At 45.2% G+C, this 17,665-nt stretch overlaps 2 protein-coding genes across 2 annotated transcripts in view; both read left to right on the top strand.

The window, feature by feature from the left end:
* LOC128888847 (centromere-associated protein E) overlaps positions 1-16,325 on the top strand; it is a 46,496-nt gene extending 30,171 nt beyond the window's left edge. Inside the window, exons 23-24 of the mRNA XM_054146011.1 lie at positions 8,224-8,385; positions 12,959-16,325. Coding sequence (XP_054001986.1) covers positions 8,224-8,385; positions 12,959-13,066 — 270 coding nt within the window. The 3' untranslated portion in view covers positions 13,067-16,325. The remainder of the gene's footprint in view (positions 1-8,223; positions 8,386-12,958) is intronic.
* LOC128888443 (aldehyde dehydrogenase 1A1) overlaps positions 1-17,665 on the top strand; it is a 127,982-nt gene that overhangs the window by 48,803 nt on the left and 61,514 nt on the right. The gene's annotated exons all lie outside the window — the stretch shown is intronic.

Genomic DNA, 17,665 nt, shown 5'->3' with positions numbered 1-17,665 from the left:
CCGGCGGAAGGCCGCTCGTAACGTTCTTCCTTTCTCCTCCCCTCTCTCGTTTTCCTCCTGATCTATCTCCCCTCGCCTCTCCGCCTCCATCTCTTCCCTCTAATTCTATCTCTATTTCCCTAGCCCTCTCTTCTCCTATCTCTGTCGCTCTATTTCTTCCCATTATCTCTTTCTTTCCAAGCGCGTGCGCTGCTCCCGTCTCAGTTTATTCAACAGGTACCGAAACGTTTGTAAATTTATTCGATCGCGAGTAGAAAATTAAAGCGTCGGAGAAGAGGATCGTCCAAGCGGGAACGCTTCCCCGCGATGGAAGCTAATTAACAAGCACGCGAACGAAACGCGATACGTACGTACCCGTTCCCACTATCGTCCCGTAGTCCTCTTAGTCTCCATAAACATGTTTCGGAGGCCAAAAACTAACTCAAACAAGTAGAAAATTTGTTTCGCGGTTGCTTTGTAAAGTCTGCCAAGTTTGCGGCTCAGCCGTTTTCGACGCAAACTTAACTACGTTCCGACCAGAAAACATGGAATTTTTCATAATTTTTGGATGGCTCGATTAGAATAGTCGATCCTCGCGTCGCTTAAGCAATCTAACCGCGGAGGAACGTCATCGCGAGGAATAGAAGTTCTCGAGGGTGCGCGACGGTTTCGAAACGTCGAATCGTGGGACAACATTCTGACAGCCGACCCGACGCGCAAAAAGAGTAAGAACGTTGGCTAATATTAGAGAAAAGGTCGAAATCTGGAGAAGAAGGAACCGCGAGCGGATGAGGTGCCCGGTCTTCTCGAAAGAGGAACGGAAGGAAACGGAAAAAAGGCAGGAGAGGCGCGTGGGTACGAAAACGTTTCGAGATCGATTCATTATACCAACAAAATCTCTCTCTTTGCCAAGCTCCCGTATCTAAAACGGTCCAAGAACGTTATGTTCAAGAAAAATGAAGTTTAAGGAACGGGAAAGATCCTAGTACATACATTTCTCGTTCTCTAGAAGTTCAGTTTCTACTCGAAGCGACGCTGCCTAAAGGGTTAATTGAGTTTGTTTTTTACGACAGAATAAAATTAACTCCGCCCCAGGGTGAGGGCCTGCGGGGTTAATTTGCCCCTATTCTCACGCAAATGGCCGCAATTTGTACGCGTAATTCAAAACAAATTTCCTCACCCTTGCGCGACGTCCGATGGAGAAGGAGTCGAGGGGGATGGCCGTGGGGTTGAAACAGGCATACGTGGGAGAGCGTATCTACGTTTAGAGCGTCTACCAAGTGATAAACGACCGGAAGGAAGCCACAGGCGTTTCCACGAAAGTTACAGGCAAGCCGGAAGGCCGAAAGACGGGATGTGGTTGGTGAGTAAGTGGCGTCGACGCGTCAGTGTGCGAGTATTCTGCCCCGTTCCAGCTTCTCTCTCTCGTTTCGTCGTGGTTCTCTAAGTAGGCAGCTGGTTAACGTTGCTATCGTAGCGAACGAACGAAGAAAAAGAGGAGAAATAGCCGGGGAAAGAGCGATAAAGAGGGCGGAGGAAAGACGACGCGCGGGAACGAGAGAGAAACACCGTTCGCAGCCCGGATGTCGAGTTTCCAATGTCGAGTAGATCGTTTTACCCGGGCTCGCGATTAATTTTGCCAACGGCGAATACCGACGGTAACCGTCGCGTCGACGGAACGGGCCAAATCCTCGAAAGAATGCTTATCGTGCGATTTCGGAGCGTCCCAGTTCCTCGGGTTTTAAATATCCGCGATTTAAACGTTGCCTTCGATTTCTGGGAATCGATCTTCGACGAATGCCCACGGAAACGCGAAATAGGAGAGTCGCGAGGCGACGCGAGGGACACGCGCGTCCAGCGAAACTCTCCATTGAGAGAATTCTTCGTTTTTCGTTGTGGGATCGTGTTTGTCTACGCTAGAACTGGCTAACTAACGAGTTATCTCTTTGGTATTATACGTCTGAACTTTCGTATTATGTTGGCATGCGTACTGCGATACGCTCGTCGTTTAATGTATCTTGGATCGTTGTACTTGTAATGTTAATACACTGTTGACCGGCAATTTTACACAAAAGCGACTTGGCGAAAGCGAAATTAAAACATTCTGAATAAACTCCAATGAACTTTTTACCAACATAATGAATTTTTCTTTTTTTTTTTTTTTTTTAAATTATTTATTTATAATGGTCGCATGAACAGCAAGGTCGTTAGCGACCACGGTATAACGCATAGTTATAAATTAATTACAAATTAATCGCACATATACGATAGTTAAACTTTGTTACATAAGTCTACACTTTTTGAAAATAAATGAGTCGCAGTGATATTTCTAAGACTGTTAAGGCAGTCACCGAGATCTGTCGGAAGTATGAAATCTAGTCGTTTAGAATGGAACATTGGGCAGTCATGTAATACATGTTCAATAGATAATTTAACATTGCAGGAATTACAGATCGTAGGTGGATTTTTAGTAATTTTTTAGACGATGGGTCATATTTGTGTGGCCGATTCTAAGTCGCGTAATAACAACCTGATCCTTCCCGCCGGTAATATCAGGGCATTTGTTATTAGAGACATCTTTTCTTATTTCAAATAATTTGAGTGATGGTGAGCTGACTCAATACTCATTCCAACAATTTTTAATTCTTATTTTCAGTTCCCTGATTAGGTCAACATAATGAATTTAAACGAAATATTATACATAGATATCTCTCAGATACCTATAACGTTTGTTTAAATCGGTCTGGGTTTCATGAAACTGAGATAGATAATAGAAGTGCAAACACTCGTGACCGGTCAACAATGTGTTAATACGAGGGAATGCGAGAGGTCGCGCGTGCTGCCGGCAGGTACGTCGAAAAATTGGAACAATGGATCCGTAATGAGGAAGGCAGACGGACGACGCGGTAACGACAGTAGAAATTGTCCGTAGCTGGCGTGCATCGAGAGTAATGCGAGCACGGAAGGGTTAAACGCGCCATAAATCAAACGTCTAGCGCGTGCGTGTGCCCGATGCGCACGACAGATTAGATATTAATTGAAATATCAAGCCGAGTGCATAGTTCGTGACGAGACGAGCGTGACGAGCCGCGATAACGGCGAACCGTTTCTTCCGTCGCCGTGAGCGTGGGTTGTCGATTCGAGAGGGCTTTCAATCTCGGATCGAGCTCGCTTGTTTTCCACGGGAACGGAGTATCTCCGAGGTGAGTCGGTATTTCACGTAGGTTTGAAAATACTCGCGGTATCCGCTGGAGCAGAGAGCGCGCGCGAGAGAGAGAGAGAGAGAGAGAGGGAAAGAGGGAGAAAACGAGCGCACAAATCTCAATTTGTGCATGCACTCAAAGCAGCGAGCCACGCCGACGACGGTTGGCTGTTAGCCGCTCAGGCTCGTACAAACTATAAAGCTTTCTAAATCGGTGCGGCACACGAAAATAGACTTCCGGTTCCCGTCTCGCGCGTTCGCTCGCCGCGCCGCGTCTGCTACCGAGTATGCCAACACCCCGACCCTCTTTCCGTCCACCCCTCGTCCCGCTTTCCCCCTTCGGCCCTGCTCCTCTTCCTTTCTTTGCTTCTTCCACGGAAATCCATCCGAACCTGAGACACGTGGAAATCAACATCCCTCCGCGAGCAGACTCCCTCTCGAGCGCACCCTTCCGTAACCGTTGGCGAACGTCTCATTTTTGTGATTTTATTTTCGAGAAAGCAAACCGGGGAGGAAATACTCCCGCGTTTAGGCGTTGTCCACGTTGACGCGCGATATTTTCTGTTGGAATTGTATTTTTATAAAACTTTATTTTCTAAAGGATTACAACATGTATAAAAATGTTAGAGGAAAGATGTCCGAAATTCACGACGACCCGTACCATTTCACTTATTTTCGACGGACTGAGGATCGTCGATTTCTGTCCCTGCTAGGACTCCACCCCTCTTTCTGCTTTAAGAAAAAACAGACCCTTTTCCTCAAGACCCGAAAGTGGCAATCGTTGCATTCCAACATTTTCATCGTCTGTTTTGTAGGCTGAAAAAACCACCATATCCCTCTTTATACGAACGTATCGAGCAGGGTGGATCGATCCTTCGTTTCGCGATCTAGACGCGCACCTAATAGTTGGGACGAGGCTCGTGTGCAACGAGAATCGCGAGTCGTCGAAGGGCAATCAGTTTTTTGTTCGCGGTAATCCGATCGGATCGATGGGATCGAGATAACTTCTTTAGCGGTTGCTCGCGATCGCTGAGGCTGCGTATCGAACGTAATCGCGCTGCGGCATCGAGGTTAATCGTGCGTCCATTCGAGAATGGTGGCCGCTCGCTAGGAGAAAGATCCTCGGTAATAATCCGTTGATCTACATATTTCAGAGAATAAGGAAAACTTTGTGACGGCTGTGTTGCCGTGAGCAGAGCCGACGTTGAGCAACTTTGCTCGCTCGTTGTGTCATTCGTTTTTCTTACATTTTCGACTCCATCGATCATTTTCCGACTTTCCTGTATCCACTCGTATTTCTTTAGATGACGAAACCACTGTTCCTAGCACCGAATCTCAAAACTGTCTCGATCGTATTTTAAAACAAGTCTGTCGCGACTTGTGTAACGAAATGAATGCCGATGAAAAAAGGGGAGAGATCGTTAGGTAGATCAATAAGTGAATCGATAGGTGTAAAAGATATTCGGTGACGTAGCGACTGTCGAGTACGCGCTGTTAGCTCAACATAAATTTCCGCCGTTTCCGTCCCACTCCTCTCTCGACGCATCGTTCTCTCTATCGTTGAGCCGCGATACACGTTCTTCGAGTAAATCGGTTGCGTTGGCTTCGCTAGCATCGCTTCACTATACTTAGACCCATTCAGAACGATGTCCGCTTTCGAATTCGGCCGTCGGGGGACGGGAGCGTGTTCCGTGGCACGTTTCTTGGCGACCGTAAACAAGGGAATCAGGCTGCAAGCGCTACTATATCCACTCCGAATCTCCGTCCAAGATAACACATTTAGTACCAGAGCCTGTGGCAATAAGCTTTTGCTACAACTTTTGCGATTTTACACATTTTTCAACAGCTTTCTCTCTTTATTTCAAACCTGGAGGTTCGAGAACGTTTGCTTCGGTTTGTTCGTTTCGATCGTTGCATTTTTCATTTTTACCAATGAATTCAATCAAAGTGTTCCGATGTAAATGGATCAAAGTTTCGATGAAATTCTTCTAATTGCACGGTCGTGCACCAAGGGCGAAGCAAGGCTAAATGAATTATTCATCTCTAAATTTGAACTTGTATCGTGACAGACGCGGAGTCACGCGGGCGGCCAATGGCTCTTTGTCAGGCTCGCGTCGATCGCGATAGCTTAATATGTAATGCCTTTAAGAGCCTAATTAATACAGGAAGCAAATATTTTTATGTACCCGGTCGAGTGCTCTCTTCCGGACGGGAAGAATGACGCTAATCACCGGATATATCGGGCGACAAACGTCGGTATTCATCAGTGGCGTGGTTCGCTACCGGTTACGAGTATCAGCGTATCGCCGCATGATGCACGAACCAGAGATAAGGAAGCCAGAAAACGTTCAAGAGCAAAGCGAAATCACGAATAATTCACTATTATAACATAAAATGTTACTCATGGAATGGCAGAATTATTTTTTAATCGGTCAGCTGTAGCGTCCTCTTTCTAGTCGTCAAACGCAGAGGAAGTTAAAATATCGAACCGGTTAAAATATCGAATTGTAATATAGACCTTACTTTATTCCTGCTTGTAATGTAGACAATGATTTTCGAAACACACGTGCTCGTTAATACGGCTCGAGAAAGATTCGCTGACCGTGTCTATTGTCGCTTTTGTACGGACACACTCACACGCAAAGCGGGTACACATACGCTGAAGCATACACGACCATGCTCGTCCTTACAGAATCAAAGAGACGATGTACACGAACATATATGTATAGACGAATATAGTCGTCATGATACAAAACACTGCTTGGTTAATTACCAACTGCGAACAGCAACATCTTTTTTAATCTGGCACAGTGTTTACATCGTACTGATTCACTCATTTCGACGAAAATTCGTATTAAATTTCTATGACTAAAGAGAATGAGAATTTCGGTATAGTTAAGAGTAGCAACGGGGATACGCACAAGTTTCCTGCTCGGTTACCTTCGTAACTGTCCGTTTTCAGCCTCGATTTCCCGCAGTAATCGAGGTGTGCCACTCTACTCAACGATTGTAAAAATTCTCCCCTCGGGAAGGATGAACGAGAACAAGCGAATCGAGTAGAGAGCACCGTGGACCGGAGACGCGTACTTTCTCGGGACGCGTGCAATTATGTATATATGGTAATGTCGTCAGGTGGGACTCGACAGAGAGTGTCGAAAATCGGACGATCGCAGCACTATAAAAGTAACGAGGGAGAGAGAAACGGGAAGAATATGGGAGACGAGAGAACGCTGAGGGGACGAAACTCTCGTGGATTCGCCGGTCGAGAGCTGGCTGGGAACGCGAACGTGTGGGCACGTTGCTCTTTCGGCGTGGGTTTCGAAACACACACTCGGGCATATTCGACCGGTCATTGTCCATCGATCGACACCGTCTGTTTGCCAAACCTTTTCATTCGCTCGGTGGCTTCCCCACTTTCTCTGATAAGGGAACATTTATTCCGTTTAGGTAGCTCGTGGCATCAGAAATTCTATGGGTAGCTTGAAAACATACTATCAGGACAACGACAGAGTTAAACTGCTCTCCTCTGTATCCCGCCCGAAAAATAAATCAGGGAACAGAATCGCTAATTGCAGGCGTCGTTTGGAACGATAAGTGGCAATCCGCGCTCGGTTTCCATGCAAACTCGCGTCCGGGTTTATCGCCCACTTGGCGCTCGCGCAGCTGCAGGTGTGTTACGGCAATAACAAGACTCGAAACGACACGTCCGAGCTTTCTTGTCCCTGGGCGCGTCTCTACAGTGTGTTCCTAGATTCTCGAGACATTCCCACGAATCGAATCCGCGACCGACTCCCACGAATCCTCCCAGAGTCCTCGCGCAAAGTCCAAGAAAGATTCCTCGATTCAAAGTCGAGATCCGTCGTCGCGGATGGAGAGGCGAAAATGTTCGAAAAACTTGGAGACCGCTACGTGTAACGTCGGCCCACAACATCCAGCGGCCTACGTAACAGCGAGCGTATCTGCCTACTCGGTCCACAACGATCCTCGCCAGGTATTCGTGGCGAAAACGTACCTACGTCCGAGTGTCGGCCCTGACGACGCGCAATGCTCAGGTACTCGGTTTTCTCTCGACTTCCGGTCGCAGAATGGAATGCATAGGCGGAGCTATGCCCACGCAAAGAGACACGCGCTGATCGTACACGGAGAAAAGACGCGTGGACGGGAAAGGAGATTCGTCGTAGTCCGTTTCGACCGGGTAAAATTTTCTGGACTTCGAGAAATCGGCTAACGAAATAGACCAGGCCTGGCCAACTGAAATAGTTTCACGAGCCACTTCGATGACGCGTAACGATACAGCGGGCCGCATTTTAGGTAAAAAGAGTTAAAAAATACCATTAACATTAGGTTAAAAAATATAATACATACCTATACAAAATACCTCTCACCGTCGTTGTTTCACTCTTCTCTATTACTAAGAGCAAAAATGTGTGGATTGCTTCTTTATGCATTTATAGGAAATTTGAATGTGCTGGAAAACTACAAAATGCAAGCAATATGCAAGACTATAAAAAAAGATTGAAAGTAAAGTTCTTGTTATAATATTTGGAGAATAAAATAAATTCCTATTTAGGTTTAATTTTTGTAGGCACGTTCCCGAAGATTTTATTTTGCATAAAGATCCGCAGTCTATTTATTACACAACTGTATTCAAATTACAAATGAACGTTACTGATGGTTGCCTATTGAAACCGATTCATTCAGTAACATTTGGCGTCCGTAGATATCAGATATAGAACTGGAGTTGTAATCGCACTCGCGCATTATAACAATGATACATGCAAATTTTCATTTATTTCATATTTTTTGGTACACGTACAACGAGAAACAAAAGATTCAATAGAAATTCAAAATCACCCGACGGGGCACACAATTTAACGTGGCGTGTTGGACAGGGCTGAAATAGACGATTAGAATAAACGTTCACGTATGTTCATTTAAACTTGTCCTTCCTTGATGATTTAATCGTGATTAAATAGTGGGTTAGAGATTCGCTTGCCTTTTTCTACCATTTGCTACACTTTTTATCTCTTTTTTTTTCGCAGTTCGTGGAGTTGGGCATGGTGACGAGCATAGAGTACAATCACAAGCCCGTGGAGTCCGCGAGGAAGGGTCAGGAGGTCTGCGTGAAAATCGAGCCGATTCCTGGGGAAGCGCCTAAAATGTTTGGTCGTCATTTCGATGAGAAAGATTTCGTCGTCAGCAAGGTAGGTCCCCCACAGTTTACCCTGAGGACGTTCGTGATGACTACGTCCCCTAAGTATAGCTACAATATACGGTAAATTCCATAAATATTCGTACCCTCTATGTCTATTGAAAAAGTTTCAATAAATTAAATAATAGTCATGATATTACCAAATAAAATTTTTCATTATAAATATGTACATGAATAAGCTTACACGTGTATATATTTATATATACATAAACATATTTATACAAACATATACTTGGAAATATCAAAACTACCGTTTAGTTGAAATAAACGTCTTCAGTAGGCATAGAAGTTACGAATATGTATCAGGTCCGACTTACTTCTTCAATATCTACACAATACCTTTTCGTAATCATGAATTCCACACGAATTTCATCGAATCGACGCCAATTACTCTCCCTAGATTCGGTACCATGTATCCTCAAACTATATGCGAATGTAACGATTTTTTTGTTTTCATATATCGTTTCTGTGCAAACTTTTGCGAGCCTAATTCGTCGCATCCGTTCCGCGAACACGTAACACCGTGTAGCAAAGTACTAAGTACAGTCGGTGCGACGGATGCAGAGATTGTGTATCTCGCAACGAATTCTACACTTTGAGGGATTAATTTCCGTCGCGATAACGGGACGTTCCGCTTAAACCGGACGTGGCCGCGCAAAACGCAACACGAACGCGGCACGTTTCGTCGCATGGTACAAAGAGGCAACGGAAAAAAAAAAAACAAGAAAAAGGCGGATACGACCGCGAAGGCAAACGTTTGAGCGTTTGGTGAAGCACAGCTGCTCAGGAGGAATTCGATCGACAGGTGGTCTCGGTCGTTGATGAAATTCCGCTAGGGAACCGCGTACAGAGCGTTTCGCCTTTTTTCCATCGTTCCCTCCTCTGTCTCACGCCCCCCTCACCCCCTCTTGCTTTCCACTCGTTGGTCGATTCGCATAGCTTTGCAATTTCATCAAAATCAGTGGCGAGCGAGACGGAAACGATCCTTATTAGTATGCGCGACTCTGGTCGAAAAAGGAAGATGCACATCCGGCAACGATCAGGCGTCCACCGTCGACTTCCGCTCTTCGCAGAACCTTCGTTCCTTTCTCGCTTCCCCTCCCCTCGCCTCTGTTCTTTTCCGCCTTCCGCTTTGGATATCGACTACGGATCGACGAGCCGCATACTTCGACGGAAGCGAAAATAGGATGCTCGCGGCCGTTTCGCATGTCGTCGATCTGTCGATGTAGATCGAAATTCGTGCGATCGAAATCGAATTCGTGAGATCCGGTTTGGAAAACTAAGTACTACGACCAATGTTGGATTACGTGGTTTTCAATTTTAACCTATATATCTTCTTACAGATCAGTCGAGCCAATTTACTCGAATTATATGTATACTACACACCTCGTTAATGTCTTAAACAATCTGTTTATATGCGGCAACATTCCGCGTGTTCAACAAGGGAGGCTTGTCTGCGTGAAAAACAAATAAAATCCAACCGCTTCTTTATTGTATTCGTGTTATTAAGTTCGTCTATTTATTACATTAACGCACTTTTATTTTTGCTTCTGCAAACCTTGAAGACGACTCCGTACACGTGATCGTTAATTAAATATCTTGCAACATGAACCAAAAGGGGGTTGCTCTTCGCTCCGTGGTATTATTACTAAAATAATTGTATAAATTTCGATTTGCATCTTACAAATAACTACACGAACAATTTTAATTATTACAGGTTTTTATAATTCTACGATCTATGTATGGCGGGAATCAAGATTTTTCCTCTTTTCATATTATTTTTACTTTAACGGAAACGAGTAACAGGACTTTCAATGCATTTCATTTCACGCAAAGATTATGTTCCTGTGGATTCGATATCTCGAGACACCGAGATTTCCGTTTGATCTGAATTCGAATTTCACCATTCTTCCTTATCATTTTAACGGAAGCGTATAATAAGATTATTCAACGCTTCGCACTCACTTTGTTGCAGCGAATCCAATATGTATGAATGTACATCTATTGAATTTTCATTTTATTTAAATCAATTTTCCGATTCTCGTTTTTAACTTCAACGGAAACGAATAATAGGCCGTTCATTATTCGGTGCATTTCGTTTCAGACGCGCACTATGTTGCAGCGAATAATATGAATGTTGCGAGGCAAGACTTAATATCGAGGAAATTACGCATGCAATTGTGCGCGAGAGAAAATCTCCCCTCGTGTCTTCTTTCTCTGCACCGATTTTAATCTCTTCTTGTTTAGCGAACCTACTTTTTTTTTTTAATTTCGTATACCAAGATATTTTGCATCGTCGTAATTTTATTCCAGGAGTCTAGAGTTCTAGTGTAGGAGTCCTCGACAATGACGACACATTTCGAGAAATTTTATCTAACGAGATCGACAGTGAGCCGCTGTTTGTCCCAGGAAGTCGAACGGTGGCCTCTTCCACGAGTTCGGTGTTGAACCGTGTCAAACTCTTCTTTCCTCCCGCTCTATCCCATCCTATCCTATCCTATCCGCGCTTTCCGGTTGTGCACGCGCACTCGACGGCCTTTATGCGTGCACGGCTCGTTCTGGCTTCGGCATCTTTGTGTGCTCCCGTGGCGAGCGGAAGTCGTCGTTACCGTTCGCTTCGTAGAATCGATTCTCTGGAATCACCTTGTTCCCACGATGATTTGTAGAGCGACGATTTCGCGCTTTTTTCCAATCCACGTCCTATAGTCACTCCGAACTCTGATACCCGGAACGTTATAGAGAAACTTTATGGAAGTTTATGGAAGTTGATGCACACTTTTATCGAGTCGTAAATTATGCGTAGCAGTAGCGGTATGTACGAGTCTTCGATCGATCGAATCGGTTACCTTTGCAAGTGCTGGTGTTCAGCCTCGATTTCCTCCAATAATCGAGGCTCTAGTCTATCGAAGAAATCTCCAGAACTATCGCGTTTATCGCGAGAATCGTTGCAATGAGAAATGAAGATAAGAAAATTCTCTATAAAAAAGGCCTAGCATGTTTTCCTTGTACAGTTGACAGTTACGAGAGTACAAAGCAGTTTAATAGTATTACGCGAGATCTTTTCATCGTTTTCTTAAATCCCTTGCGTAATATGCAAACCGGTACTTCAAATTTCGAACCCTTGGACACGTGTCGCCTCGTTTTCGACGCGGGCTCGCCACGTGGAAGCCCGTCAAAATCGGCGATCGGTCAAGTGTGTCCTCCCCCTGTAAGTTTAGACGACTAGAATATTTAAGGAAGTCGAAAAGTTGACCTGCGAGCCCGAACGAAACGTGTTACACACCAGAAGGGTCTACGCGCACGCGGAAGGTTGGGAAAGTCGACCTGTCTATATACTAATCCTCGCGGAGAAACGAAACGCAAAAGTTGACCGCGTTCCCGATCTCCCAGGTAGCCCGAAGAAGGCAAATCTTATTCGCGACTAGCGAACGAAGATTGTAGATTCAGTTTCCGGTTTCGCCTTTACATTCATTCACAAATCGGCGCCATTGGAATCTCTAAATCGACAGGCCTCGAACGGAGAGAGTTCACGGACGAATCTGAAATTTCTCTCGGGGAAATAAATTTGCGAATAAAATTTACGAAGGTATCGATCCTGTAGGCGATCGTGACGGTATAGTTGAACGTCTGCGGAGGTTCCACGAGGACCCTCTTCTGCTGATCGTGCAATGTTGCGCAGATAGAGGTAGCAGAGCGAGAGAGAGGGAGCTACGACGAGAGGCGAGAGCGAGCGGGATAGGCAAAGAATTATACGGAGGGAGAGCTGCCTTGTGTTTGTATTTGTCGGCGTAAATGCGCCTGTGTACCTGTGCGTGTGTATTTGCGTGGAAGAGAGACCGCGAAAGGATGGGAGAGAGGGAGTGAGAATGAGAGGGGGTGGGAGAAGTAGCAGGGGCGTGGCGGGAGGCAGGCGTCCTCAATAGCCGCGTAAAACCACCATTGTGACCGATCCATGAATGAAACGGGACTTCCGGCCGGGAGTGGGGGCGGAAACAGTTGTAAAGCGTTACGTTAGTGAATGGACCGTGTGCGCGAGCATGCGCCTGTCCTCGCGAAAACCGATTCAAGGAAATTATTCCTAGCCGAGGAGGACGATTAAAGCATGAGCGGTCTTCCTAACGCAGACCTGGCGCGCTAACGATTCTCCTTTCTCGTTTAAATCTCCGCACTTTTGCGCTGGACACTTCGAGAAGCCCTTTTCTCGGTTCCGTCACGATGTAGAGCAATAATCAATATCTACCACGCGAAACGATTATTTTAACTTTACGCAAACTTTACACGAAACGATCGGAATTTAACACAAAATTTTCAACAGGCTACGAACAAAAGTGTAAAGTGTTTCTCAAAATAGAGGTTTTAGAATGTTATTTCTCAGTCTCTCCTCAAGGAAAATTGGAATACTATTGCAAAGTAATCGAGAGTGAAATTTTTAATTCCGACCCATAATTAACACGAGAATTAGAAAGAAGAGGACCCAGAATTAGCATCCAAGTATCGAATGTTTTTCAAAAAATCCTTCGACGTTCCGATTCGTGTACTGCAGCGATTCTGTTGGTCTGTTGCAGATAAGCAGACAGAGCATAGACGCGTGCAAAGAGTACTTCAGGGACGACCTGGTGAAGACGGACTGGCAACTGATGGTGGAACTGAAGAAGCTCTTCCAGATACTCTAGGACACGCTGCGCTTGGCGAAAACATGGAGGACCCAACGAGGGCTCCGTTCGCTGACTGATACCAGGACGAGATCCACGATCCACGACCAGGGGACCTTCTTGGTTCTGTGATCGATCGTTGCCGATCGTTCTCCCAATTTGTAATATACGAGGCGAACTTGTCGATCTCTCTGCCGTTGTCCTCGACATCCGTGAATAACAACTCCCTATTCGCGAACGAAATCGAGGCGTGCGAACAATCGACGCGAAACTCTTGCTGCAATTTTTTGGCCGATACTTTTAAACGAAACGATCGTCATTGACAGACTGGAATCAATCGTTTCGTCGAGTTTTCTCGACGCGTATTTTTTTAAACTAGCCTTGTAGACGTTTTAGCGGAATTTTTAAACTGTGTACAGTGCCCCTAGCCCCTCCCACCATTTGGATTCGATAACAGTCACCGAAATCAAAAGAAGATGTTGGACGATTCTAGACGCGAACATTTCTTCCACGTGGATCGACGGCGGCGATCAATCATCGACGAATTATTTTTAACGATACAGCGACGTTTCGGTGACCGTCACCGGACGGTTTCCGTTGCGAAGCTGTGTTGCGCGCGGCGAGGAGATATTTCAAAGCTTCGCTAGTACTTAATCATCGAGTTCTCGTCGGCAGTTAACACTCTGACGACCGCGGGATTCCCATCCAATGGTTACGTGCGAACGTCGATTAAAATTATCTCGTATTTCACTTCTTCAGGGAAATAATACAGGCCACTTGGTTTAAAGAAACGAATTACAAAGCCACCATCGTTTCTACGAGTGCGAGACGATGTTAAACTACGTCGGTAAGGCGAGTCACGGTGTACGTGTACGAGCGGCTGTCAGAGTGCTAACGAAGATGCAGGAAACAAGAAACTATATCGAATAGCTGAGTTACAGTCGATACTGTTCGAGACTTTCCGATTCGAGCCTGTATCCTTTAGAAAGAACGTCGACTGGTCGGAGACTTGTTCTTGAAAAGCCTCGAACATTACCGAGCATGAAAAACCGGGCCGCGAAAGCCTCAGAAATGTTATACTCGACTAGCCGAGAATCGTTTAACGTACAATTAAGTATATCGTTAGTGCTGCGTCTCTTTCTAGCCAGAGGTAATATCTCGATTACCAAGGAGTTCGCGACGAGTGAGACTTGACGCTAGCTGGATAAAATGCTACATCCAAGAGTTAGAAATGGGGATTGTCGACAATTTTTAGATCCAACGGCTGACCGAGAAACCGAACAAAAATAGAATAGAGCAACGGCTTGTTGTTGTTGCTGTTGTTCTTGTTGTTGTTGTTGTTGTGCCCGTTTATCTAGGATCCGAGGGGTCTGCTTCGTTTCGAGGCGAGTATCCAGGTTAGAGGGGAAGCAGCGAGCTGGGAGAGGGTCTTGGGATAATTTTATTACGACCAAGACACTCCCCTCGACGAGAAACCAACCAAACAAACAAGAAAAAAGCAAGAAAGAAAGGAGAGAAAATAAAAGTTCCCAAGCGATCGACGCTGAATAGCCTCCTCGAACTCGGACGAACCGCAGAACAAGAAGCGAAAGGAAGTCCTTTAGCCGTTTCCTAGTTTCCGGCCACTTTTCGAGATCTCGACCGAACGAGCCGTCGACGAGTCAACGAGTTTCGTCCGATACTACCTCGTGTGCGGTTTATGCGCGAGAGGCGAACAAGGCGGTAGCTGTTCAAACGAAAAGGGACTTCCGTCTTCTCTCTTTCTCCTCCTCTCTCCGCTTGTCGCGGGACACGACCGCAGCGTTATTCCCCTCCAGTCGTTTTTGCGATAGATCTTACGTCACACGCTCCGGTTTCCTCGCTCGCGACAGAGCGGAGTCGCTCCGTGCAATATCTCTCTGTTCCTCCCTCTGAGCTTGTTGCCAGCTCGTCCCTTCCTCTCGAGACCTTACGCTCCAGTCGCTGCGGATTCGACTGTAGGGAAATTGTCACCAACCAGATTACACACGCGGGTGTCCCGAAGTTCTGCTGCGAACAAGTCACTTTCATTCTTTCCACTCCAATTCTTCAATTTTATTTTGGAGCAATATCTGTTCATCCCTCCGTGTCTATACTCACGGTGCCCTGCTGCGAGGAAATCGGTCCTAACGATCTCTAAACGTCACTTAATCCTTCGCACTCCAAATTCCTGTTCGCTCTCTTCTCGAGATCTATTGTTCTATCTATTATATATCTACTGAATTTTATTTTCGGTAGCTTCCAAAGGTACGTTGCTTGCTGGCAATCGTCTCCCCAGGGTGATCTAGTTTTTCAAGATAAACGAGCCGAGGGGTAGATTAATTTAGTTCTGGCACAGCTCAAGTGCAATCAGAGGCGCAGAGAAGAAGCCGCGAAGCGGAGAAAGGTAGCCGAAGGTAACGAGGTTCGAATCATGGAAGACCAGGACACGAACTTGTGACACCCGCGTTATCGACGTCCTAGATCGCAGGTGTCCTCGAGTTTGTCCGCTTGGCTCATTCGAAACGCGTTACTAGTTGATGGGTAAGCCAACGACCACGGCAAAGTCGTAACGAATAACGAATAGTAGTCTAGTTTAATCGCACAAACGCACAGATCGATTTCTTTCTTATGGCATATCATTTCGAAAGGTCGCGTTTTCTTCTTACACGTCTCCGAAGACGAACGAACCGAGGATGTTCGATCGACGTTTCCAGTCGATTTCCAACGAACTCGTAGGATCTTGTTAGCGACTCGATTCCAGTGATTACGATTGAAAATCGATTCTTTTACGAGAATCGAACGTCCCCAGGGTAAACTCGTCTGACTGTCGGTACTCACGATCGATTCGTGGAAGCAGAAGCGTGTCTTGCATAAAAGTCTCCGACGTGTTTCCGGTTTCATCGTAGGAACGAGCGCGGAGAGAGAGAGGAGAGAGAAGTAAGTAGGTGTAGATATACGCGAACGAAGGGAAGATAGCGAATGAACGACTGAAACAGTGAGAGAGTTTTGAGTGAGAAAGGGAGAAAGCGTGAGAGAGAATCTAGAAAAATGAGTCACGAAAAATGGTAGAATTCTAACGCATTAATTTAGAGAGAAAGAGAAATATGGGAAATTATATATAAATATATATACACGAGAGCCTCATGTGTTTTGTATATGTACTCACTTTGTATAAGATAATCGAGTGAATTATCGCGATCAAAATAAAGACTACAAGTTTCACAAGAAAAGAACGATCTACCAGACACTTGCACTCGAGTGTATCAGCCGTAACCTTCTTCCTGTTTTTGTTTTCGATTCTCGGAGTGCGTGTACGGTGTCACGAGGCTTCGGTTGAAATACTATATAACACGCACCCGATCGACCATTCAACGACATTCTATCTGGATTTTCATTGCGAGCTCTCGACGATCAGACCCGGTCACATTTTAAACACATCCCACGAGTTATTCACGTACAACCAGAATTCGACTTCATTCGTGAATAAATCCGTGGAATTAGCTATCGTATACTTGTAAAACATGTGTAGATTTCGAAATGTTCGCAGCTGTTTTACGCAATTTTTTTTCTCGTAAAATGTTTAAATTTTCAAGTTTTTAGCAGAAGCGAAGAACGAAGAAGAGAGAATCAATCAAGAAAATTCCTCGCGTTAGATTTTCCGTCCACCCTATAGATACGCTCCCAGTTCCATCGCAATTGTTCCAGAAGTTTCCCTGTGATAAGGTAACACACAGACAGAATTGTTTTTTTATCTGTATCCCTATAGACCCTCGATACCAATATATACGATTCCATACGATTGAGATTTTTATCGGGACTCTATTTTAGTTCGTAGAAAAACAATTCGTCCTTTGTTTGTCACTCGTAATTGTTTATCTATGTAGACGTGAATTTTACCCATTCGTGGCACCTGGACACTCCGCACGTACGAGCATCTTCGGTCCCGCGCTCGACGAGACTTCGAGCGATGAAATACCGGAAGCCAAGCGAAGTACGACCGCCGAATCCGGAATACTTAAAATTCCCCGGCGAGATACCATGTCTCATTAACTTTTTAATGGTAGGTATAACTGTTCCGCTTCCTTCTCGCCGCAGCAGATCGGTAAATTTGAAATATAATTAGCGACGGTGCTTGGAACAAGCATTACGCCGTCGCTTTGTGCAACGGGCGCGCACGTACGCGGTGTCGAAACGCAAATATTGGCACCGTGCGATTTCTGGGAATGAACCTGAGTTGTTGACTCGATAAACGTCGTTGCAAACGTTTCCACCGTTGGGAGGAGTTGCCAAAACTGGATCAGATAAGAAATCTGACGATGTTTCCTGTATTCGTATTAGTAGTGGAAACTCGTAGCCTAAGTCTTTGAGACATCTGTTGGTATTAGGTTGTCCCAAAAGTTTCTTTCGCTTTATTAATAAGTAATACATGCACAATATTTCATGTTTTATGTTACATTATTGAATTGTGTACAATTCATTTCGCTCCATTACTGTTACAGCATCGGTGTCTAAGAAATTAGATTGTCTATTTATATAAACACTGGCACAGAAAATAATTGAATGCAACTCACGGAAAGAAACTTTTAGGACAACCTAATATTTATAATAAAAAATTGTGGA

The sequence above is a fragment of the Hylaeus anthracinus genome, unplaced genomic scaffold (genome assembly GCF_026225885.1).
Source record: "Hylaeus anthracinus isolate JK02 unplaced genomic scaffold, UHH_iyHylAnth1.0_haploid 11994, whole genome shotgun sequence".
Taxonomy (NCBI): domain Eukaryota; kingdom Metazoa; phylum Arthropoda; class Insecta; order Hymenoptera; family Colletidae; genus Hylaeus; species Hylaeus anthracinus.
The sequence above is the reverse complement of the archived record's forward strand: the minus strand, read 5'-3'. Positions and strand labels throughout refer to the sequence as shown.